The 26,628-nt window shown below is 35.9% G+C and overlaps 1 protein-coding gene across 1 annotated transcript in view; it reads left to right on the top strand.

The window, feature by feature from the left end:
- The window catches only part of DNER (delta/notch like EGF repeat containing), a 113,552-nt gene that overhangs the window by 69,252 nt on the left and 17,672 nt on the right, over positions 1 to 26,628 (top strand). The window contains exons 5-8 of the mRNA XM_056498954.1: positions 5,152 to 5,297; positions 12,029 to 12,182; positions 14,816 to 14,929; positions 22,817 to 23,041. Of these exons, the coding sequence (XP_056354929.1) occupies positions 5,152 to 5,297; positions 12,029 to 12,182; positions 14,816 to 14,929; positions 22,817 to 23,041 (639 nt within the window). The remainder of the gene's footprint in view (positions 1 to 5,151; positions 5,298 to 12,028; positions 12,183 to 14,815; positions 14,930 to 22,816; positions 23,042 to 26,628) is intronic.

The raw sequence follows: 26,628 nt of genomic DNA, 5'->3' as shown, positions 1-26,628 counted from the left end.
CTGTATAGAATTTTGGAGAGTTGTGCCACCTATAAATAGTGCTATTTGTGGATAAAATAGCAATTTTGCTATTGCAGCTGTATTTTTGTGTCCCCAGATGCTATGTTGCCTAGCAGCATCGTTAGAGGGTGATCTCAGATGTTCTGTACAGTGCTGATGGCATTGATGTACTGCATCAAAGATTGCAAATGGCACTGATTACCTGTTTCTCACTTCTCGTTTTCTTATGTGTGATAATCATCCTGAGGCAAACCAGGAAAGGATTCCTGACCCATTTTTCATATTCTGTAGAACAGGATTGGTGTCAGGGTCCTGAGGGGATTGCTAGGCCTTAATGACCCTCAGTATTAGTGTCCTGGAAAGGGAGGTGAATGCTTGTCCATTTGTAAATCAGAAACAGGCCTCTACTACTTCAACATGTAAAGATAAATTTTCAGAATTACGTGCATCAAGAGAACATCTTGTTATGCCTTTTCATTTCTTAGGTCTCTAAAATGAGTTGAATATGACTTGTATGAACAAGAGAAGGATTGACCTTGCTTAGATTTGCTAGATGGAAAACTATTTGAGATTCTGATATGCAGTGATATAACAGAGGGAAATTGGTCCATATTGTTAATTTCCAACTTCATGCTTAGATCCAAAAAGGCACTGAAGCATGGTGGTGATTAATATACACCTCTGTTTTCATAGTAATTTTCATGGTATTGAATTTTAGCTATATCACATGATACATGGACATGAAATAATCTTTGGATAAAATTTGGATATCAAACATTTTACGAGGAAGAACTAAAATTCAGGTATTCCTTTTTCTTTTTCCTTTTTTTTTTGATAAATTCTGATGGCTGCTGTAATAAAAATGCAGTTCTCTTTCTTTCCTGGTTTCCTTTCTTTGAAGTATTCTTATGTCTGCAAAGTTCAATGGCTATAAAAGAAGAGGTTGAGCATTTTGACCACTCTTGTTTAGCTTGCTGGATAATGTTTTCTCTTGTGGTGGGAGATGTGGTCAAACAGAAAATTCCTCTGTACTCTTTTACACTTCAGGTTAATTCTATGACTTTCCATAATCTGTGCATGAATTATCACATCTACTTACAAAGCTTCTATCCTGGACCAGTAAGGTTCATAAAGGATGCTCAGTATGCTCTGATAACAGCAGTGGTTTTTTAGAAGCTGAAATGTGATCTGGAAGTATTGTAGCTCCACTGTTACTGCATGACAAGAACTGGAGATACTGTGCAGGCACGTCAAGTACTGCTGCTTTGATCCTGAAGGAAAGATATGAGCTGTTTTTCTTCCATTTAACTATATCTCAGTTACCCATTTTCCAAATAATGAATAGCTGGCTGTACTGTACATGGGAAATAGGGTAAAGAATTTACATCACCTTATTCTGGGGCCCTTTTTAGTTTCCCTACCATCTTGACTTACCAATGCCCTTCTGCCAGGGCTGCTTACTGTGCAGGGGAGCTGTAGGCACTTAGTGTCTTTGAGAACTTCACTGCTTTGCAAAATGTTGAAGTTGGCTACTGACCCCAAAAGCTTTTGGTGTGGGAAAGTGTTGAGAGAGAAAAAGAGAACAGATGGAAACTGATAGACATCCCACTGCTGTCTCATTTCCTTGGGAAACCAGGCTAAAAATAAGTTGAAAACTTGAGGACTGGTACTTTGTTGTGAGTGCCCAATCCCCTTGGCAGTCATTCTCACTCATCCAAGAAACCTTTAGGTGAACTTAAAGATCTACACTTCTGTGAACTGGAACTAGAAAGATAATCTACTGTTTCAACCAAAGGTGAATATCTTTGTGTCACATGTATTCACTGTGTAGAATACAGAGAAATACAGTTGAGCCAAATGCAAAAGGCCTTGATGTGTGTCAGAGCATGTTGGGCGCATACCAAGTGTTAGTGAATGATTTCTAGTGAAGTGTTTTGCCTTTCACTAACATTATGTACAGTATGACAACCTTCTTGGTGGTCTGTTAGCTTCAGTCTTCCCTATTTTGACTGCCCTCTGTGGACCAGCTCGCTGACCTTGGACTGCTGTGCTTAGAAGGAAGGTATTGCTCAGAAATGGGGCTTGTGAGGAAAGCAAATCAGTTTGTGTGGTCTAGAAAGCATAGACTTAATTAATGTTTGGGTACTGGTAATCTGAATGGCATGATATGATCATCTGAAAGTATTTGGACATAATGATGACACCTGTCATCTTTTAGTTTGACTTTATTCCTTATTCTTCATTGTTAACTTTCTTGATGTGAGCGAAACAGATGCACCCATACTTTGTGCTCCCAGATATATGTGTGTGAACTGCCAGGGTGGAATGATCTGTAGTGTATTTTACCATGCATTCTGCCAGGGAAATTGTGCAAGCATTTCCAAGACTATAAAATATGTGTGCAAAAAGCTTGAAAATGCCTCCTCTGCAAGCTAAATGACTATTCACATCACATAATCATTTATTAAGCTTGAGAATTGTTTCTGTAATATTACTGCAAATAACTCAACCCTGAATTCTGCAACTAAAAATGCTTTGATGCCATTATGTTTTAACTGGCTTTAGAAAACCAGCAAGGTTGAACTAAACAAAATTACCTTTTGGTATAAACTGCTGTAATATTTTTCTCCAGACCAGAGATGAAAGTAGCTGTAAATATGGTTCTGAAATTATTCTCCCATCTAGAAGTTAAAAATAGAACATAAAACTCACTCTAGTTCAGTTGCTGTTATGGGAATTGGGGAAGGAATTAATTGAAGTGCTATGACCTGAGTTAGGCAGGGTGTTATATTTAGATGGTCAGACAAGCTTCTTTTAGCCTTAAAACCTAGAGATCTCACAAAGTTATATGCAACTTCTATACAGTAAAAATAAATACCCATGTTTGTATTTTTCTAGTATTTACAAATTAGATGAGATAATTAGAAATTGCAAGAAAATGTGTGACATTGCAGAGAGAATAATTATTTTTTTCAGTGGTTTGCCTAAGGGCTTTTGATACCAAAATAGTAACAAGATTCAAACTGCAAAGAAGGTTGATTTAATATTTCTTTAGGGACCTGTCCTGAAGAATATGTAACAATCTGCTTCAGAAAGGAAATGTGAACCCAAAGACATTTTCTAAATACCACATTCCAAGCATTCACATATAATTGCATGACTGCCAGTGACAATTGCATTCAATTGTTAAAGAAAAATTCTGGCTGCATCTTTGAACAGATGGGTAAAAATGGGGTATGTATTGAGGCCAGAATAAATTGGCTTGCTTTGAAGAGGTCATCAGATTACAATAATCTTCACTAGCCAAAACAGACCATTAGGCATTTGGAACTATACCAAATACATGTATGGGTTTTTTTGTTTTTTTGTTTTTCTTTTTTTTTTTTTTTTTTTTTAATCTGATCCTTTAGACTATTCAGCTAACTCGTAGAGGCTGTACTCAAGCCAATGACATCTATGTAGGACATGAGATTTTCTTGTTTGAAGGTAGGGTTTAGGGATCATAGACAACTAATAGCTGAAAGAATGCAGCATTTTAAAAAGTGAAATCTGAAAATGAAGAACAAAGGATGGAAGCCTTCCACATGATTTTGTGTGGAATTTGTAGAGTTAGTCATGCTTGACACTTTCATATGCAAAATGTAAGTAATGCTTAGCAGCTGCTCTGAAAGAAAACTCACTTGAAGTTCTGTTTCATGAAACTTTTATTTGTTCCTGTTCATGAAAATTATTTTGTTTTACTATTTTTTTCTCTTGACTAAATGTTGTGCAATCTACAGTCTATAATGCAAGAAGCTGAACTGCATCTTTGAAGCTCCTTAGAGGTTTAGGCTGTAAATGGATTTTGCAATTTGAAGTGGAAAATCTCAGAAAAAACATTTAATGTCACACACTGCATCTATTTAGTATTGTTCTTTTTAAAATTAACAATATTAGCTTTTAAAAAAACTACAATCAATTTTTGCTTAAATTTGTTTAAATTCTCTCTATATTTTCTGTGGGTTCTGTGCCTGCAACATTCCATTCTGGTACTACAGTCTTGGATCCTTTGGAGTCTGCCTACATGGAGGATAGTGAAGTCAAGGTTTGACAGTCTATGGAAGGATCTCTGGAGGTTTTTTATGCATAAATTCTGCTTACAGTATGTACACCATACCAAACCCACATTTTTGTGTCAGTGCACATTTATTTTCCCCAAACCAAGCAGTTAATTGATGCCACACATGGAAGGGCTGTGGTCCAGGAGTCTGATCAGTGTTCTGGAGCAAGGCAGTTCAAGCATGAGTGAAGTACAGGAGCTGGGGCTCTTTATTTTGACATGAACTCTGATTTTATCCCATATGACATGGGATGAGTATGTGCCCCATTTCATCTTTCCTGTTGTCCTTCTTTTATTTTTCAGGTAAATCTGTTAGGAATATGTGTGATAGTGATGTTGGTATGCTCCAGTGTGTTTTAATAGCTGCCAACCACAATCTTTTTCATTCCATGCAATACAGATGCTAGCCAGAGATTCATGAATCTTTCTGTTCCTTGTCCAGTGTTCCTATTTCCATGTTTAGTTAATCTCTACCTCCTATATCAGTTTGTAGAGAGATCAGATCAGACATTCACGGATGCTTGTGTTGCAAATACACAAAGAAATGCTGTCAAGTCGTATAGGTATATTCTTGCAAACTTCATAAAAAACAGAGCCAAAGGGATTCTCCATTTTTTACCAATGTAATAAATCTGGGTGCTTTTTAGCTCTGAAAGTAACTCTTGTGAATTAATTTAAACATATTTCTCCACAAAATTTGATTTTAATGTTCATTGTCATTAAAAAATGAAAAAAATATATTTTTTAACTTTTCAAAAAGTAGCAGGCAAAAGCATTTAATTTTGAAACCTAAAAATATAAGTTTAAGCTCTGGAAGTAGATGTTACCATCTTGCCTTCCTTTTTTTAATCAATATAATGAAGTTTGTCTCAAAACTGTATTTTAATTTGTATTTACATGCTTTGCATTCAGAGAGGTGTGTATGAGCAATTTTGTTCTTAGTTGACAATTTATTTCAAATAATTATTATTTGTTTGTCCAGCTGGAGAGCATTAACAGCATCAGCCTATTTTGTCATATAACAAGAATGTTTTCTTTTTTTTTTTCCTAAGGTTTTTTGAATGATTCCGTTACCAAGTGCATTGTGGCTCTACGCTTGACTGTGGTGGTGAAAGTGAGTACCTGCATGCCTGTGGGAAGCCATTCAGACGACTTCCCATGTTCAGGGAAAGGGAAATGCATCACCAAGCCAGATGAGGTAAGGTCAACTTACCAAGTAATTCCTGTAACATGGCAATTCCATGATAATTTAAACAGAGGGCAAATTGTCCTTGGTGTTTATACCTTGCAGCTGTGTAACAGCTTCAAAAGCTCACAGGTGTTACTAAATAACAACAATATTTATCTGCTGTACCAGAAAATCAAGCCCTTGAAGTAAGAAAATAATAGAAACGAGATGCAAAGATTCACACCGTGCCTGGCAATAAAAACAATTGTTCAAGTCAGGTATAAGGGAATTTGTACTGCATCTTACAGTCACTGTGGAAGGAAGTTTCTCTAAAGGAGAACCACAGCATGGGCACCTGGGATCTCCAGTCTCCAGACCAATGTGCTCATATTTCTTAAATTCTCAACCTTGTTAGGGGTTTTAAGCCAGCTTTAATCTAGTGCTTCTCTCTCCACATCTTAATAATTGCTTACTCAGAATAGATTGACCAGTGCAATGGAATTACCTGGCTATAATTATGAGAAGAAACAGAGTGGAGTGATTTGGTAGTGGTTGTAAGGTTTCCTGTACAGCTTTGTCCTTTATGTAATACTGCCTTGGGGGATTACCATGGCAATTGCACTGGACACTGGGGATTTTGTGTAATCTAGCAACGTAAGAAAATAAGAACTGAATCTGACAAATTTGTAATCTCTATTCTGCTTTTACAAAACAAGACTGGGCTTTTGATTTGGACACTGTTACCTTCTATACATGTTATTTTTTATTTCATGGATTAAAAGTCATTTACAGCACAAATATGCACAGTTAATCTTTGGTTTTATTAATATTCATTTGGGAGATAAAGGCAGTAGTAACTGTTGAGTAAATATTAACAGCTGTGAGCCTGCTGTGAGCACAAAAAATTTGGCACGTTGAGTGAATTCACTTTTAGTTCATCTGCTACCATTTTCTGATTTAAATTCTCAATAAACATGTTTGATAGAAAATGGTGTTTTGAATTGTAGCAACAATAATTGAATTGCCACAATAATCTATACATACATGGCAGTACTAACATCTGGAATAATTATCTGTTTTATTTCTCAAAAATGAACTTTGCAAAATGCTTGAGGTAATGTGCAAACATAATTATTGAAAGATGAATTTAGCAATAAATGCTGCTTTATTACTATACCAGCTGGCTGGTATCCAAATAAATTATTCATTCAGATACAGTGTTCAATTCTGTAGTCCAGTTTAGTTTTTGTGCTTTACTGTATTTATCACTTTTATTTTATAAATTCAGTATTTTGAATCTGAATGACATAAATAATGGTGTTCCTCAGGGGTTTGTGCTGGGGCCAGTTCTGTTCAATATTTTTACTGATGACATGGATGAGGGTGTTGAGTCTTTCAAGTTTGCAGATAACACTAAGCTGGGAGCATGTGTTGATCTATTGGAAGGTAGAGGGGCTCTGCAGAGAGACCTGGAATGGTTGGATGGGTGGGCAGAGTCCAATAGTTCTGATTCTGAGTCCTTTATTTTGACCACAATAACCCCTGCAGTGTTACAGGCTGGGGACAGTGTGGCTGGACAGTGCCCAGGCAGAAAGGGAGCTGGGGCACTGATGGACAGCAGCTGGGCATGAGCCAGCAGTGTCCCTGGTGGCCAGAAGGGCAATGGCCCCTGGCCTGGATCAGGAATGGTGTGGCCAGCAGGAGCAGGGAGGTCATTCTTCTCCTGTACCCAGCACTGGTGAGGCCACACCTTGAGTGCTGTGTCCAGTTCTGTCCCCTCAGTTTAGGAAGGACATTGAGACGCTTGAGCATGTCCAGAGGAGGGAACAAGGTGAGGAACACAAACCCTGTGAGGAATGGCTGAGGGAGCTGGGGGTGTTCAGCCTGGAGAAAAGGAGACTCAGGGGTGACCTCATCACTCTCTACAATTCCCTGAAAGGTGGCTGTAGTCAGGTGGGGGTTGGTCTCCTCCTCCAGGCAGCACTGACAGAACCAGAGGACACAGTCTTCAGCTCTGCCAAGGGAAATACAGGTTGGATATCAGGAAAAAGTTTTTTACAGAAAGAATAATAAAGTACTGGAATGGTCTGGCTGGGGAGATGGTGGAGTCACCATCCCTGAATGTGTTTAAAAAAGACTGGATGTGGCACTCAGTGCCATGGTCTAGTTGAGGTGTTAGGGCATGGGTTGGACTCAATGATCTTATAGGTCTCTTCCAACCTAGTCATTCTGTGATTGTGTAGTATGTTCAAGTTTACTATGCATAACAGCAAATATTATCTTTTTCCATTTTTTTTGAGAGTTAAATCTTGATAATTTGAGAGTTAACTCTCATAATTTGAGAGTTAAATCTTTTGATAGATTGCCTCATTTAGTATATTTTCATGTTGTTTGTCCAATTTTATGACTCTAATTTCTTTATCTTGTTGCATGTCATGTTACAAAATAAAAATAAATTGCTTCCTATATCCATGCAGAAGAATTAGTGCTTTTCTGTATTAAGGGAAAAGCATATATAGCCTCTAATAATTATCCACATCTGATTAATCTTTAAGATGTAGTAAATAAAGTAAAATTTTCTTCAAAAAAACCCAGACAGATTGGCTTCACAGCAAGAAAGAGAAGCAATTATTTAACTCAAAAAAGGATAAACCAGTATCTGAAGTTTTATGTTAAAGCCAGAGCAGTGAGTGATGAGAGAGTCCTGCCTTGTGCACATGCAGGCTGCTGTTTTCCCTGGCAAATGAATAGAAAAAATTGTGATTGTTCATATCTTTCCACTATTCTTTTTCTGAAACTAATAACAGGAAAATTTATTAAGGCAGTGTTTTTGGTATAGCATGCACTAGGCTGTAGTTGACCAAAACCTTGTGGCTGAAGCTGTGGGACACAGAAACCATATCAAAATCCACTTCTGATGAGTATCTATTGATTAATGGCAGTCAGAGATCAAGAATTAGCAGGATTCTCAATATGTCTAAATATTAAAAAAAAAAAAAAAATTTCTATGACCATAAAATATATTTAACTTTCTTAAAATAAAATTTTAACTTCAGAAATGTGATTGCTTCTATTTTTGCTGTCGCAAACTGCTTCTGAGTTTTCTAGAACGTGAACAAATGAGGAATTCTTCCAGGGATCCTCTCAAATGCCTCCAACCTGTGCCAAGTGCCTGCTGGGCTGGGGCAGCTGCTAGAACATCAAATACAGCGACCAAAATGAAGTTAATTTATATCCAGCCTCCTACTCCAGGGGGGAATCAAAATGCCATGTTATCTTTTTGTCCGTACTGTATTTCTAAATCTGTGATCTCTCCCTGCTCTTTAGCCTATTAGGTGCATCAGAGAACTGCAGACAGGAAACTGCTTCATGCCCAGCATAAGATAAAAATAGCAGGTGCATATTTCATTAAGTAGAATGTTCTTGCCATTGTTTAACTCAAATTATGTGAGATGTGCTCTAAAATATCTTGACGATTTCCCTAATGATGGAGCAAGCGGCTGCCAAGATTACATACTCGACATGACAACCATTGTGTCTGTTTCCCACCACGCACTTCTTTTTGCAGAACACAAACTTTAATTTTCTTTAAATTTAAAACGTGTCCTTTGTGATTTGCTGTTTGTTTTTATCCATAATTCATTCTGTTTTGCACAACCTAGTCTTGCAGGATGCAAAGCAACTTCTTAGAAGAATGCATAAAAGGCCCGGTGCTGTGAGCAAGCTCAGAGCTCTGCTGGCTGTAGCTATTGCTTCCAGTGCCAAGAAGATTAATGGCTGTCTTTGGGGTTTTATGTACTTCACAGTTTTATTTCAAATCTAGTAGAATGTAAAAGAATGTAGGAACACATCTGCTTATTGGGAAATTTAAAAGTAGTGAACAATCTGCAGTGATATAAGCACAGGAGGTTACTGTTATGTTTAGAGTGCATGTAACTATAAACAAAAATGAATTCTGGTCTAACCTGGGAGTCTTGGCCAGTTCTTACTCATCTTCTTTGCTAATCTATAACTTGACTTCTACTCAGCTAGATGCATTTTATAGAGTGCGGTTATGGAAAGCAAAGTTCTAATGCAAAATTTTCTTTCTGATTATTGTTGCTTTTGAATGGAGCATAAATTTCATCACTTTGTGAAGTGAGGTGGTGCTGACCTCAAGTGATGCCTTTTCCTTCTTTTGTATGAGCTTTGTACCTGTTTTGCTGCCATGCTTGCCACTTGCCCACAAGGGAAACAGGGATGTGTCAGAAGTAAATCACTGCTCTTGGCATCATCACAATGTAAATACCTCTCACATTCAAATACTCGGCTTTACAGCCAGATGAGTTAGCAGTTCATGGAGGAGAAGTTTTGACGTCAGCCCAAAGGGGAGAGATTTGTCTGGTGTGAATTTCTGATTTCATGTGAGATTTTGAAGTGAACTTGGGCTATTGATTGTGAGTGCCACAATTTTGCTTACATAAGTGTGTGTTTCTCTCATAGATTTCTCTGTTCAATAACTTTGGCTCTCCCGTATAAAATACGGATGGGCTGACTGTATACATGTGAAATTTTATTGCTAGATTTTGAACCCATGATATTTACACAAAAGTATCTGGCCTCTGCTTGCACTGAGAAATATATTGAATTGAATAGCAATGGTTTCCATGCCTTCTATGTGGGCTGTAAGCCTTGAGATAGATCCATTTGATAATAATCTATAAAAAGTTAGATAATAAGACCCCTCCTGTATACCTGAAGGTATGCTGTCCTGCATTTGGACTTATTTTCCTAAGTACAGTATGCTCTGAAGTATGTAATTATCATGTAACATTTCTCAAATACTATAGTAACTCACTGTGAGTTGTACTAAATATTGAAAGAGAGAGTAGACATTAGTTTTGTTCTGGTCATCTTAACAACTTCTTTGCTATGGTAAAAAAAAGGATTTATTACTCTTCTAATTAGAACAGCAAAGAAGTACTATATTCCAGCTATATTTATAGTACGGTAGAGGTTGGATAATAGCAAATTATTAAAAAAAAATTTATTGCAATCCAAAATTATACAATAGATTTGCACTTAATCAAGTAAAATACACAGTTGATCTCTTAATTGATAGTAGATAATTTTTGAGTTCGTAGTACAGGAATTCTAGCATAGTGGCAGTTGGAGCTGCTTCTTGACTCAGTTTTCCTCAAATATATTAGTACATGTTATTTATGCAGAAAAAGGAGTAGTATCAATTGGGGTAAGTGATGATAACCTGATTTTCTCCACAGAATAACTTGTCAGCATCTTAGAACTGTTACCTGTCATTAGATATTACAGATTGAAGTGCTACAATGCTTTTCTTTTGCAGTTTTCAAACTCCATTTTGTTAAATACTCTTTATGGTAAATTGATCCCTACATCAAACTCTTGGAGAGATATATTATCTGAGTCTTTTCTAACTTCCTATTTCACCATCATTGTTGAAGCAATGACTGATGGTTGCCTTGTTTAAATGTATTAATACCTACATTGTAATGATGAGCTTTCAGTGCAGGCAGAGCCGTGCTGCTTGTGTCTCTGTAGACAGCTCACATGAATTATCTTTAAAGATAGTTACTGTGCTATGTGAGTAAAATAATTTTGTCTCTGTTTGACTTGTCTGCCTTTCTGTTGAACTACAGCCTTGTTTGGAAACCTGTCATTGATGATGTGTGAGATATTCAGAACTGTTTTGTGAAGAGGCTGGGGTGAATTCCAGAACATGTGTAGACTGTACAATTAAGAAAGTCTTCTGTCACTCCTGATAAATATCACACTCTTGGTTTTGAGTTTTGAAGCTGTATAATATTTATTCTTTTATAACTCTACCAGAGTGATATTTGTAAGGAAGAGTGAAATCTGGAGTTGACTGAGTGAAGTTTTCTATTTATGTGAAGATGATTATTTTCTACTTAAGTCACAGCTGTTCATTCATATGAAGCAAAACCAAGCAAAATTAGAAGCCCACATCTCTGTTTCTGGTTCCATGCATGTTCTGCACTTTGCATTCCAATGTTTGTAAATGGGACAGCTGCATTCCAGCACTTGAAAATAGAGAGTGAGTGATGTTGCCATCTAGTGTTTAATGAACAAAGATTCAAATGCCACCTAAATGCATAGCACAGAGGAGAGAGCTTTCCTTGCTGCTTTTCTTTGACTTTAATCTTAGTCATGTAAAGAGTTTTTAAATCTGATTTTAATATTTTATTACCAACAAAAATGTGCCATATCATGTCTCCTGTAGGCGCTTTAAACCTCTAAGAGGTGTAGTAGTCTTGATTTCTATTAAACAGCAAAGTTTGGAAAAGTTAATGAACACACTCAGAAGAAGACATATTTTAACAGAGTTGAAATGGGCTGAAGTACCATTCTGGGAGCCTGTCATGTAAAGAGTGCATATCTGTAGTAGGATTTTGTTGCAGTAAATCTGCACATTATTCATTCTGACAGTTATTTCAGCCTGTATCTAATTTCTGAAATGGCAGAAAAAATGTATAATGATTTAGATATTATGGATATGATCCCAGACTCCTTGTCTAGATGAAATGACCCAACATCATTAAAAATTTGAGCTGAAGAATTGGTGCAGGTTTAGTATTTCAAAGAGTAACTTTGTTCAGTTGATGTATTTATGGCAACTACTGCTGCTATGAACAGGAAAAACAAACCACCTTTGCTCAGACATGTATGAAAACATAATTTTTGACAATTTATTGTGAAATAGAAGTACATACCCTCTTTGTTTTTAGGCAACATTTTTTTGTGAATGTGAAGATGCATATAAGGGCTCGTTGTGTGAAGAATTTGATGCCTGTCAGAGCCAACCTTGCCAGAACAATGCAACCTGCACTGATGTAGCACAGAAACACGACAGGAACAATTTCACCTGCAGCTGCCTGCCTGGTAGGTTTTGAATTCTTGAATAATGCAGCTTAGCTTGACATCTGGTGCATATCTTTTTGCAGAGCAGTGAACTGTGCAACTTCTGATACCAGAACAGACAGAAAATGCAACAACAACATAAGGGCAGTGGAAGGTTCTTCGTTGGGGAAAAATGCCATTGAAAGTACATGTCCAAACCTTAATCCTATGAGGGAATTAATCATAACTAGTGGAACTTTACCTACTAAAAACATAGGAGCAAAATTTAGTTTACATCAGTTTTTTCTTTATCTTTTTTTTTTTTTTTTTCCCAGAAGTGTTCTGTGACCACCACACATAAGATTAGGTTTAGCTTTTTGGTTTTTTTAAATAATTCTTCTTGATTTTTTAAAGTATTGAATATCTAATGTCATTCAAATGGCTTAACCGTTGTCAACTTCAGTGGTTTGTGTTTCTGCCCATAATTATTTTATACACCAGAATTTGTGTCCACACACTGAAAAACAGTCTGGAAAACTAAGTGCTTTCATTTAACTTTGAATTTCTAAAAAAATATTAATTCCATATGAAAAATTTTAAAGAAAATTTTGGGTAAGAGTTTAATTATCTCATCTGTCTCCATATGCAAGTTTCAGAAACATTTATATGTGAACATGATCATGTTTCCCAAATTCTAATAGAAGGAAATATTATGAAGTTAAATATCAGCACAAAATGCAGAGGTGTTACAATTCTCAGTGTGTATCTCACCAAAAAGCTGTTTTTTCCCCTCTTCTCTGGTGATTGTTAAGTACCTCTGCATTTCTAGTCCCTGCAATGTATTTAGGATGCTATTCCTGAATCATATTCTCTTTCAGATTGACAAAACCTGCACTATAATGGTAATAAGTTAGGGCATATTTATTTTTATAAATGTGTCATAAAATATTATCTCTTGTGACTTTTCCTGCAAGCTGTAATGACAAGTGCAGGAAGTCCAATTCTTGTAGCAATATTTAGAGCAGCACAATCATTTTGGCCTTTGTGCCACATTCTTTCAGATACATGTTGAATTCCAGGGTAATTTTGAACCTTCACAAACTTGGTAACAGTTCAAAGATGGAAGAATATTTAAATGACTTAAGCACATTCAATACTGTGTTGTAATTAATAAAATAATCAGCTGAATGTGCAAACTAAAAAAGATGTGAATTCTATATATGAAAGAAGTCAGTGGATGCAATCTTCTGTAATACTTCATTGTTGCTTTTGTAAAATTTATGGGAATTTGAGATCAGTTAGCATTACAGAAAATCACTAGTTTTCCCAAGTGAAGCTGAGATCCCTCCCTGTGCTTCATCCCAGTCAAGAGGACCTGCCATATGTTCTGTGTCAACTTCATTTTTTTCCTCCAGTTTAGGTGATTTAATCAAAAATCATTTTACAATATACAGCAGTTTCTTTTTCCAGGTTTTGCATTGCAGATTGCAGAGAATACTTTTATAACTTAGCTCTCTAATGCATGTAGAAGTGCAAGGTACACAGAGAGTCTTATAGATGTTTTTCTGTAGTAGTCCTGTAGTAACTCTAATAATCTGTGTTGACAGCTATTTTATGGTGACATCATAAATTTAAACAGGTATGAGTTTATTGCACACAAAAACCATACTAATTTTGATTTTGACTGCATTAAAAATAATTAGTTAATAAAACCGTGGGTGTTTCTCCCCCATTGTTTGATTTGGGAGGATTTTCCCCTTCATCCTTTTTCTCCCCTGCATCAGCTAAATCCTATCCATGTAGTGTTCATCTGGTCATAGCTTCCTAGTCTTTAACACCAGCCATTCAGTTAAATATGCTCATTATGGAAGATATTCATAATAAACCTTTTTTTGTAAGGTTCTCTTAAAACAAAAGTGTCTGTCTGTAGCATGTGGTTTTTTCTTCAGTCATGCATCCAAGATACTTTCTTGGAGGTAATTCAAAATTAGAAAAGGGGAATGTGTGGTATTTGTTATGAAATTTAGCTATGGAGTGTAGAATAATTTAGATTGTATTTTAAGTTTGTTCATTTTTGGGAGATGTGTTACAGACATCAGACATATGGAGGAAAGCAAACTTATGGTCAAGTAGTATAATACACACAATCTGTAGCTTGTGAACTTATAGAAGCTTATTTGGAAGAATTTGCAACTGTGCTGAGCAGTTCTTCACAGCTCCCACTTAAAATAAACACTTTTTGAAGCCCAGAAGTAGGAGCAAATGACAGTCATTCAGCATATGCACAAATAATTCATAGTGTTAAGTTCTGTTTAAAGCCTTGCTAACGATTATTGACTTGAGATTCAAGTTGCATTTGAAAATCATTCCAAAATGACTTTATTTTTTTGGTTATATGAGTACCAATGAGGACCCAATATCTGTCACCAATTCACCAGTGATGTCAGAATATTGTGGTTGGTAAAATACAATGGATGCAGTATGCTTCTCCTGTGAAGTATATGTTTTAATTAGAAACCTCATTTTATAAGAAATAAGACTGTCTTGGATTCTTTTGCTTATACTGGTCAATTTGATTCAAGAGAAGTAATGGTACTATTCAGGTGGCCGAGCAATGTTTAGTGGTAAACCCTTGTTTTTGCTCCATCTTCTGAATATTGTGAGCTGTTTTGTAGGTTACACTGGAGAGCTGTGCCAGTCAGAGATTGATCACTGCATCCAGCAGCCATGCCAGAATGGAGGGACCTGCTCATCCCACCTGAATGGATTCAGCTGTCAGTGCCCAGAAGGTAACCAGCAAACACCTCTCTCGTACCTTGTACAAAGTGCTCCTTCTTGGGGTGTCCTTACTCTAAATTTTCAGCTATATTGACATGTAGATATGTATATTTAAATGTTTTTAAAATTGTGCCTTAGCTTCTAATTGTTCACAGAAAAAAAACGAGATGAGAAACCTTGGTATCATCAGTAACAGGATATGAAGTGTTGTAGGAATTGAGTGTTTTGGTGTATATGTGGTGTAGAAATGTTCTTTCATTTTACAATAGAAATCAGGCTCCAGCACTGATAGGAAAGGTGAATTTGAGGACACTCGGGTGTGATCCGATTTTTATGTTGTCCAGTAAATGTGTGAGAAAAAGATGCCTCCCTTGTACATTTTGCACATTTCTGCACATGGGCCAGTTGGCTAAAATGTGTGTAAAAGTAATAACTAAAGAAATTATTTCAATCCCCAAAGTTTTAATTAATTCTCCTTTCCATTTGGACATATTCCTTTCTCGACAGGAAAGCTTCTCCCTGATTCTCACTGGTAAACCTTTTAAATGTGAAACAAGGACACCCCAATGCCAGAGTGTTCTTTCATAACTCTGACTGCAATGACAGATCCCTAAATTGCACATGAAAAAATTATCATGAGTGGAAGCTTTCAATTATGAAGCCTCCTATTAGTTATTTATAATTAAGATTAGAACTTTGAACTAATTATACTTCTGTCCTTCCTTGATCTGTGGATGTTGGTTTTGTTCTGCCAGCACTTTAATGCTTGCTCTAAGGGTGCAAGTCTTTAATAACTGCTCTGGTAATATCTACTTGCTTAATAATGAAAATAATTTGTAATTTGTTCAGAGTGCTATGCTTTAACACTTAACTGTTGTATTGAAACACAGACTGACATATTGACAGCCATGCAGATCCTGCATGTGGAAAATTATTAGAAATGTTTTCTCATATAAATAGTAGTGAAATTCAGGAGAAAAATATTAGATGTTAGACTTTGTCAATAATTTACTTGCGGTTTTCATAAGAAATCTGTTCAACAACCTTTAAGGATGCAGTGCAGGAAATTATCTTTCTAATGATGTTGGGAAGAGCAGCTACTAGGGATGTTTGGCTATCTCTGTGGTGAGATTCTTGATTCCTCAGTCTTGTTGCCTGCTTTGCTGCCTGAATATTTATCTTTTCTCCTTTATTTTCCATAACTGTGTTTGATAATTTTCCAATTGTTTAAGTTTAATGTTGGCACTGTTATTGTACTATCTTCGTGTTTAGGCAGTATACATTGCTCTTTTCCCTTCTGGGCATGTTTTTATCATCTTCTTAGTATTCTGGTCTTTTTGTTTGTTAGCATATCTGTTTTTCTTATGTGTTACAAGCTTGTGCCTCTTTTCTGCTTGGACACTTGAGGTTTTCTGTGGTTTCTGGACTTGCCTTAAAGACACAATGTGATTTTTGACCCTCCCAGAGGAAATAAAAAGCCAAACCAGTTTCTTAGTGACTTCAAGAAGAACCTTTCTGCTCCTAAGCTTTGTTGATAGGCAAACATGCTTTTTGGGTCATCTTCTTGATACTTTCCATGCAGAGTTATCAGTTCTGGTCTCCAGTATTACTTCTGTATTTCTGACAACAGCTGTGTTGTAGAGCAAAGATGGAATTGGAATTGTTACTTTGGTTATTCTTTTATATGTCTGATATGCTCACATGGTATAAATGTTTTCAAAAACACTGGAGCAACAAAAGAAAAAAGGCTTTCCTGAAATACACTTACAACTCCTGTTAAAATCAGGTGTTGTACATTGACCTGCATTATTTCCAATGTAGAAAAAGCCTTTGAAGGGGATAGAATATTTCATAAATCACTTTCTGGACTAGCCAGAATTATTTCTTTTAGAAAGACTAGTTTTATATTAGTTCCTTGGACAGAAGAAAATCATTCTTAGGTTTGTAGGAACAAATGGCATCTTGTGTGCATGGCTGCTCTTGTATCAGTCTGTGATAACTCAAGAGCAATCCTAAAGCTTCTCCCTGGCTCCCTAATAGTTGCTGGTGGTTCAAAGAGTGTTTCCCATGAATTACATGGCTGTAGCTGTGATGAGGGCACACAAGTGGCACATCCATTGGTCTGGAGTGGCCTCGGGCGTGCCGAGTAATAAGGTGTTCTTCTTCATTTTGTTCTGGAAGCTCAAATGCCAGTGAGCTGAAGAATTCAGATATCTTGTGGAAGGAAAGAGAGAGCTGATTTAACAAAATGTATTGTCTAAGTTTACTAATGACTGTCCCCTGATCGTTCTTGCATCTTTTGAGGTGTTATCCTTTCACAGAGGCATGATTTGGGAGCTTTTGTTTGGGTTTTAATCTCTGAAGAGATTCAGTAATTTTTATAAATACAACAAAGAGTAGTTAATTGAAAACTGCAGATGCAGTAACTTGCAAAATTGCCTAATTTCTAATTTAAGTGAGGTCTCTTGCTCTGCTGCTATTCTGCTGTGCTTAATAGTAATCACTTGTTGAGAAAAGGTTTTTCTTTCTGCAGTGCTAATTCAGCACAGTGGGGAAAGGTAACTGAGGAGCTCATGTTTGTATAGGAGCTATAGACTGCAGATATAATGTGGCTTGAAAAAGGATAAGAAAATGTGACAAGTATTACATGAGAAAAAGAAAAAGATGGCAGATAAAGGAATGAGATGGAAAAAAATGAAGAATGATCTTGAGATTGTGGATTTCTTTTACAACATCTGTGGTTCATGAAAAAGCACATGATAACTGACAGAAGGCCAGATCTGAGGCAGTGAAAAAGCAGCCTATCTCAGATGTGAACAATTCATGATGATTCTTTAGACAATTTTACTGTCTTAAGAGTCCTTTAGTAAAGAAAATTTCATTATGCTTACAGAATCCATTTTCTATGGGATGCACTTAGGTTTTAATATCCAAAATATGTCAGAAAATAAACTCTAATCTGAAATTGTTGAATCACATGTACTAAAGAGAAAATTGGATTTTATACTTGAATTTATAGTGAAGAAGCATAAGCAATACTAAAGACCAAAGGATTTGTTTAAAATTTTGACATTGTTACTGTGAAAATAATGTTTGGATCTTGTGCTTGCTTACAATTGGGTAGGGATCTTTGATTGTTTTATTAATTTAATGTCAATAAATGTACATTTAGTATATATTAGGTTCAAATGATTGTGTAAAGGAACTTCTAGACATTTTAAGACCCTACACATAGTGAACAGATCAATCTGAAAATGGATATTTGAAATTTATATTCAGAATAATTCCATCTTTATCATTCTTAAATATCTTCTCTCATTTTCTTCCACTTCTTGTAGTGTGTAACAGACTATTCCATTGACAGTAACATTAATGGATTTTATTTAAACTGATTGGGGTACTAGTCATCAATTTACAAATTTGGTTACTCCACTTTCTTTAGGCTTCTGAGAAGTTATGTGTATTTCCAAAATACCCTGAAGTGGAATCAAATATAAAAATGATAAGTGGAAATATAACAAACCCCTAGTTGAAATAAATAAATGCCAATACATTAAATTAATAAACAGATATTATTAAATAAGTCAACATAAGTTTTAGAGATGTTGAAGCTATTTATCCTTATTTATGTAGGTATTGAATTCACAGAAATCTTTGATAAAAGTTAAAATTAAAAAAAAAAAACAACTATATGGAAATAGCTTGATTGTGTGGTGAGGAAATGTGTTCCTTCTGGACAAAAGTTTTGTAAAATTAGATAGAATTAAAGACATTGTATATATATATACTTGTACATATATTTGTTTTACATATTGTAAAGATCAGGAAGCCTTTTGTTAATTTTGCTAATATGATGATATTAAAATAATTTAGTAGTGGATTATGGTTTAGAACAAAGTCAGACAGTAATGAACAAAATGCAGATCAGCTATAATAAAGAAATAAACTTCTGTTGCAAGATGTTTCTGAAGTTCTGTTACATGCAAGTTTAATGTCCTGATGATAAGTACAGATTAACTGACTTCAGTGTTATAGGAAAACATTAATCTTTGATAAAAATAGCTTGCATTCAGCTGGCCTGGGTTCTTGAGCTGTTCCTGCATGCTCTATGTGGAGGTCACCAGCTTGGACAGAAGGGGCAGAAAAATTTCAATTTGAGTTAATATATTTTTATAAAATGGTCATCAGCAGCAATGGATGTCAGCCATCCACTAGAACAAAAGAAGACAGAAGGCAATACTAGGATAAACCGTTCAACATATATAGATTACTTGAAATTCACATTTTAGCATTGATTTTGTTTTACTTTTGACAGTTTGATTTGAGTAGCTGCAGGTAACTACTGCTGACAACACATTGAGCAAAGTGTCCTGAAATATCTGCAAGTATTTTTGAAAATACTGGAAAACAATAAATTTATGAATGCTCTTATTATGGTTTCTGTGGTTTAGAAAATAGAGTTTGACAGCTATAGAAGATGCTAAGTTGTGATTCATATGTGTTGATTAGCAATAGCAGCTAGAAAATGCACACTGTCACCATGAATCTTAATTGGCTGGGAGAACAGAAGTTATTTACCGAGACTTGGAATAGTTTAAGTTCCAAGGTTTTCACTATTTTCTCTCCTTCATTGTTCATGTAAAAGCCTTTTTCTCTATTACATCTTGCAGATGTCATTCTAACTTCTTTAGATTTATATAGAACAAACCTATCTACAATCTTGATTGTAGGAAACTGGGTCACACAGCTGTTGCATATGGAAAATTTCCCAAGGTTACTGGTGATCAGAGTGCAGAATTCTTAGTGTTACCATAAGAGAGTTTAATTTACCTGAAGAACATTTTGTTGTTAATTAAATTTTTTTATGGCTGTTTAGTTTCTGGTACTTTCCACTAATCTAATGTTTTTACCTGGCACCTTCCCAAATTGCTCTTATTTTTAACAGACTTCTTCTTAATGCTTGAATGGATTTAGCCTCTATTCATCGTCATCCAGAAAGACTTAGCTGGAGTGAATTTCAATCAAAATCTTAAAGCAATTTAATGATTTCTTGATCCTTCTGATTAGTAACTTCATTTTCTTTACAGAATTCTGATGAAATGTCATTTATTTCTATTTTCTCACAAGACAAATTTGTATAGCAAAAATAATAAATTGCTTGCATTTGTTTTAGTACTTATCCCTGCATTTCAAAGTTAAAGATTTTGTAATCCTGAGCCCTAGCAAATCACAGACTTAATTTTTCACATACTTGTAATTCTTGGAATTGGGTCTAATGTAACATTCAGACAAGTTAGTTGTTCTACAAGCTGTATAAAAGGCAGTTCTGTGGAGTCTTCAGAAAATTACTTCCTTGACTTGCACATAGCTCTTTTGCTTTCAGTAGCCAAGTAATTAAAATCCCACTGTGATGAGAAATTTGGCTTTTATTCAGAGCTTTTCTGTCTCTGAAAACATATTTCTGATCTAGTTTCCATCACTGCCCTGGAGGTCTGTAGCAATTTATAAAGAATATCACCTAACTTAAGGCTGTTATTCTTCCTGACAACTAGCCAAATGACCTGACGCATGTAAGCTCAGACATTGTACTGTGGGTTTTACCAGTATAAATATTTTCTATTCCAGCCTTTCCCCTTAACCTTCTGTGTTATTCCTTGGTAAATTTTGTATTCAGATCTTTCAGATTACCACTAGACTTTGCATTTCAGTCATGTTCCTTTTATATCAGCAATAACTTGCATGCAGTGTTGAGTCCATGTTAGCTGGTGGAAGAGCAGTTCAGGGATATTTTTCTGCAGATAAACAATGATGATATTTTTCATCTGGACTTTGATTCAGTTTTCAGTCAGTACACCTCTGAATTTGATTTTTATAGTTATTACTTGCATTATTTTCAACAATTGGACAGGTATGGATTTAAATATACATTCAGAAATGGCAAATAATAGATTTCCATATTTTCTGCCTTGAGTACTCTCAGATATTTGACTCGTGCTTGAGATCTGAACTTCCAGAATCACCTAAATGCATTTCACAGTGCAGTCAAAGATAGCACAAGGGCAACATGTTTTGGTGTATTTTAAACCTGCATATGTTCTTGAAGTGCTTTGTCACTTGAAACATTAGCCATCTGCCAGTAACCCCCTCTTTGGAGGGAAGATTACTGCAAAGGTTGTAGTGAAGTGGCATTAGTGTCATCGTGTGACCTCAGATCTCCTTGATCCTTTCTAATCTGGTTTCAGAGTTACTTGAGAGATTTCACTGGACTCACTGCCTGATCTCCTCCTGCTAATAGCTAAAAGTCCTTGCAGATTCTTTTAAAAAAAAAGATTCTTTTTAAATCTGACCAAGATTTTATTACAGCAGTACAGGCTTTCTTAATTTGTCAGTGAACCATTGCTGGAATTACAACCTTGCTTCTGGGGTTTCTGTTCTTTGCAGTTTCTGATGGTTAGTTATCATCTACAGGAGGGTCCTTTAGTATAGGATTCCACAGTATTTGCTTTTAGGCTCTCTCAGTTCAGCATGGGTGAGCAGGTGGTCCTGACAAAGCCTATGAAGCAATTGGAACCATAGAATAGCAAAACGGGGAGAACAGAAGGCTTCTGCCTGTTCTTCATCTGCACCCTGTCAGACCTGATTTTCTCTCCTGGTCTGTTGCAGAGATTGTATGACAAAACTTAAAGTCCAATCTGTATGTTATTTATTTTCTTTCCATCTTTTGAGTTTTTTGGTGTGTTTTTTTTGTTTTGTTTTGTTTTGTTTTGTTTTGTTTTTGGTTAATGAGATTATTTTTTCCATGTTTTTTGTGCCATAATTCTGATGTAAGACTTATGGACATCTAAGGGAGATGTGGTGTGGAAAGTCATTTGTCCAGCACCCAATATTTTGAAGATGCTCCTAAAATCCTGCTGTAGTTCACAGAGCAATTGTGGCCTCCCCGTATTTTCTTAGTTCCATTAATATAAGTTTTGTTAATTCTGTGAGTAAATCTCTGTAGTATGCCCTGTGTGGGTTACTCACATTTGTTTATTCTTCTACTATAATATTAAGAGCTTTTTTACAATGTAAGATATTCTAGGGAATTTTAAGCCTGAAAAGTGATGGTCTGTACACATGGAGCAAATAATTATTAACAAATAAATATAATTGAGTGGAAAGGACAGTTGTCCCTTTTATTTGGAAGGATTCTAGAATTTGAATATGCTTTTCTGACTTGTTTTAGACAATAACCATGCATTGTGTTACTACATACATGATGTATGTGTATGCATAGATATAAGCTGCAGTTACTGCAATTTATTAAAACATTGTATTTCCCTATGTCTGATTAAAAGTTCCCTTGCAAGAATATCCTTTTCCTTATGTCTATTTTTGGCATGGTGTTGCTTCAATAAATCATTGTCTCTCCTGCTAAATGAGAATTCTGTCTGTTCTTGTAAAAGATATTATTTGAATTATTGAAACTCAATAAACCCATGTTCTGTTTAAGAGGTTGTTATATTTAACATACATGTTAACACTTAGGGAAAATAGGTCAGTTCGGGATTTTTTCTTTTTTTCTAGGCTAGCCAGCTCTCCTGATCTTTAGAAAATCTCTTCTGCTTTTCAAGCCAGATTCACTCAGAAAGCAGATAAGCACTGTCAGTTTCAGCAAATATTTTTGAAATTCACTGCCTTAATCATTTATACTATGATTTTAGCTGAAGCATCTCTTTTTATAGAATGTTAATGGGCAAAATGAGAGTTTATTATGTAAGAAGTCTGTATTTTTATAATATTTATAGAAAAAAAGAAGGGAATATCGATCTCTCAATGGCTTACTTTAACATGCTTTAGTTATTAAAATTGTATGCATATCAGGATGCTTACTTATCAAAGCCATTTATTTCTTTCAGGGTTTTTAGGAAACACTTGCGAGGACAAAATAGACCCTTGTGCGTCATCTCCCTGCCAGAACAATGGAACCTGCTATGCAGACAGACTTGCCTTCTCCTGCAGCTGTAGTCCTGGATTTACAGGACCTACATGTGCTCAGCTGATTGACTTCTGTGCTCTGAATCCGTGTGCACACGGCATTTGTCGCAGCGTTGGAACCAGCTACAGATGCCTCTGTATCCCTGGTTTGTACCAACAGTTACATCTGTAAATCTTCCAATATTTTATATGTAGGTTCCATATATAGCTTAAAATGACTTCCTTTTCTTCTTTTCAGTCTATAAAACAGATTGAGCAGATGTTCTATCTGTTTAGAGTAATGATAGGAATCTACACATCACACTTGGAAAACCAAAAATTGCAGCGTGAGCACTGAAATACCCACTGAGATCCATATGGTTTGAGTGAGCTCTACAGCTGTAGTACAAAACTGTAGTCTGCAGGATAAATCTTTTTAAGGCAAGGCATCAGCACTGCTGGAATTAGAAAATTTGGTAGATAGAATGGAAAATGTGACACTGATCATTAGGGAAAGAGAAAAACAGACAAGGTGACTGAACAAAGGTAGGGAAGAAAAAATATTTGTTGCTCCAAAGGGTTTAGTTCTGCTATCCATGTTTACATAAATTGTTTCTCTAGAGAAAATGCAGCAGGGCTGCTCAGGTGAGTTGAGTGAGGAGACTCAGCTGAGATCTGTTTGACAGCACAGTCTGACAGTCATGGGGTCTGTGTAGCAACAGGTTTAGCTCTGGATTTTTTTCATCCTTGTACCAATATAACAGAATATTGGGGTTGCTTATAGCTCCCTTTATCCATTTTAGCAATGATAATTGGTAGGTGAAGTAGCAGCTAAAATTTCTGATAACCAGTGCTACACGTCCGCTGCTGCTTAAGCACTTACAAAGTGAGCACCAATCTCTGTTTTCACTTGAATAAGTTTTTAAACTTGAGGACTCCTAGGTTGCAATTCCTAAGAAAAACCCAAACTAAAGTAATGACTACAAATCATAGCCTAATACATTTTTGGTATCTCTGTCAGAAAGCAGTTTGCTAGAATAGGTGTGTAATGCAGTTATGTCTCTGGGGTATTAAGAAACTGGATTTTATTAACAATTTTGCCTGAAGAGACCTTGACTGTATCTGTTATGTTACTTGCAAAGTGAAGGGATAAAATTTGTGTACAGTTTTAGTAGCAGTATCTAGGGTTAATAATGAGGCTATTACCAGGAAAGAAATGGTCTCTGCCTTGTGACCTTGAGGCTTTCTGTCTTGCAGGCTCTCAGAATCAGTGTGCCAGCTCCTAGACCAGTGACTTCTTTGTACAGGAGGCTTTCAGATATATCCCTGAATTCCTACACTTTTTTTTTTTTAGGTATTTTAATGGAAAGGTTGTTAAATGGCATTTTATAATTCTCTTCTGTATTGATTATCTGACATGATTGAAAAACAGTTTTAAAAACTTTGGAATCTGTCACTTAAATTTTGTGTTCAGATCTCGGAAGTAATTTTTTTTTAAAGTATTTTGCAGAGGATATAATTTTCTAATACAGAAAGAAAGTGCCTAAGAGTTTTGCTTATATGTGTGACCTGAATGCCATCCTTCCTTTACGCTCCGTTTTACAGTGTCAGTTGGATTTTGGATTTTCATCTGTGTTACTTCTGCCTCAAAAATTAAACAAGAGAGGAATTTTAAATTGTTCCAATTAGTCCAAGGTCTGTGCAAATCTCCTTGCTTGGTAGGCAGTTTGGCTTCCTTGGATTTTTGGCCAGTGTACAGATCTGAAGAATGATAAATGGTAGTAGTTATACTTGCATAGCTGCACAATTTGCAGAACATGAACAACCAGACATTTGCTACTAATTTTTTTGACTGTGTGCTGGCTTTCATCTAATAGCTTGTAGAGGAAAGCTAATTTGTATAAACTAACTTGGAAAGCAGTCTAATACTTTTGAATGTTCCTATTCCCAGAGTGGAAGGAAAAGTGTGTAAGTTATTTCCAAGCTGAATATACTTCACATGTCTGCTGAGGGGCTCTGTGGGATTGATTTTCCAGTTGCACATAAATCTTTACCTTAAATCTTTATTTATATGCTTACACATCCTAATTATTAATACTTATCACCTCACCCTTTACAGGTAACAAAGAAATACTTAATGCTTGGTCATTGGATTCAGAGTTTGTGTTGCTTTTTACTTTTTATCTCATATTAAAGAACTAAGTCTAATAAAATTATTATGCTCATTTGTTGGATTTCTCATCTAAAGTCGGTTTGGTGAAACTAGTGGGAACCCTTTGTGCCTGTTTGTAGAATGTTTATTTAGTCTCTGGATCCCAAAACAGTTTCTTCCTCCTCTAAACCTTTTTACCCTTTAAACGCAATTGTTTTCATACAGCTACCATTATAAATTTCAAGTGCAAATATTTAATATAGTATTTTTAATTTTAAGATAGTATTTTTAATTTTGTCTGTTCCAAACTGGAAAAAGGTAAATAGAAACTTCATGGCTTAATATCACAGCAAAGTCCTGGATTTGGTTTTTTCTAAAGATATAGATTTTGTAACTGAAAAGAACGTGTACAGACATTAACACCTGCCCTCTATATAAATATATATGATGGCATATATAGAACATTTGGGAAAAAAAAGAAAAGAGGAGTTTCAGAAAAAGTGCTGCAAGGTATAAAAAGTGTCTGAACTTCAGAAGTAGCACCATGGAGTATGTTCCCTTGATTTTACTGCTCATGCAGCTTAATAGATAGTTCTAGGAGGCTGGGTTTATTTTAGTGCCTTAGCAGAGGCCAGAGCAACATTTGTCTGCAGCACTTGCAATTTTTCTTTTCTCTGTCTTTTCCCTTCTCACATTTTGTAACTGGGGCAGGATATGTGAGCTCTGGAAGAAGTGACTTTAGGTTAATTCCAGTTCCTGACTGTCTCTGAGCCTGTTATTGCTTCTGTTTCCTCATCTTGTTTCCACTTCTACATTAAGACAACCTTCCATGCAATGCTTCCTACCTTCCTGCCATCTGGAGCATTCTTCTCTCTTTCTCTTATTTAGTTGCTCTATAAGCTCAGGCTTTAACTGAACACATTTATTTCCTGACTGTATAACGTGCAACTGTGTTAGTGAACAGCCATATATATGAACTGCTGCTGTTCCCTGCAAAATGAAGTTGTTTTGCATTGTACCCCATTAGGCCTTCTCATAAAGATGGGATTTATGTTCTGCTGCCTTGATTGGGTGAAATGTTAAGTATGGATAAACCTAGGAAATCACTGCTGAGGAGTTAGTGTCTAAAAAGGCTAAAAAGATTTCAGCTTTTTTCTTTATTGATTTCTAAAGGGAGAGTAAGTTTTGCCTCTTTCTTTTGTTAACCTGATAATGCAGATATTCTTGAGAGATTATTCTGCTGTACCTTTTGCTCTTGAAGGCTTTGACAAAGCCCATGTCTTCTCCTCATCAGCCCATGTGACACAGATTGTGGGCTCCCTTTCCCATTTTCTTCTTCTGCAGTTTTTAACAGCCATGTGCAAAGACAGTGCAGTTCAGCATGTAACTGAAGGCCATGCCAAAAAGCATCAGGAAAATAACCTGCTCTCTTGCAGGCATCCTTCCTGTTGTTTAAGAAAGAGGAAGAAGAATTTGAGGATCAAGAGCAGGATGGCAACAGATGTGTTTCTGCTTTTGTAAAGATTGGTAGCAGAGGAGATGGTCACATAGAGAGAAAAGGGGTTACATAGGGACATCTCTATTTTTGGGGTTTTTTAAGTT

This window comes from Oenanthe melanoleuca, chromosome 9 (assembly GCF_029582105.1).
Source record: "Oenanthe melanoleuca isolate GR-GAL-2019-014 chromosome 9, OMel1.0, whole genome shotgun sequence".
Classification (NCBI taxonomy): Eukaryota; Metazoa; Chordata; class Aves; order Passeriformes; family Muscicapidae; genus Oenanthe; species Oenanthe melanoleuca.
The sequence above is the reverse complement of the archived record's forward strand: the minus strand, read 5'-3'. Positions and strand labels throughout refer to the sequence as shown.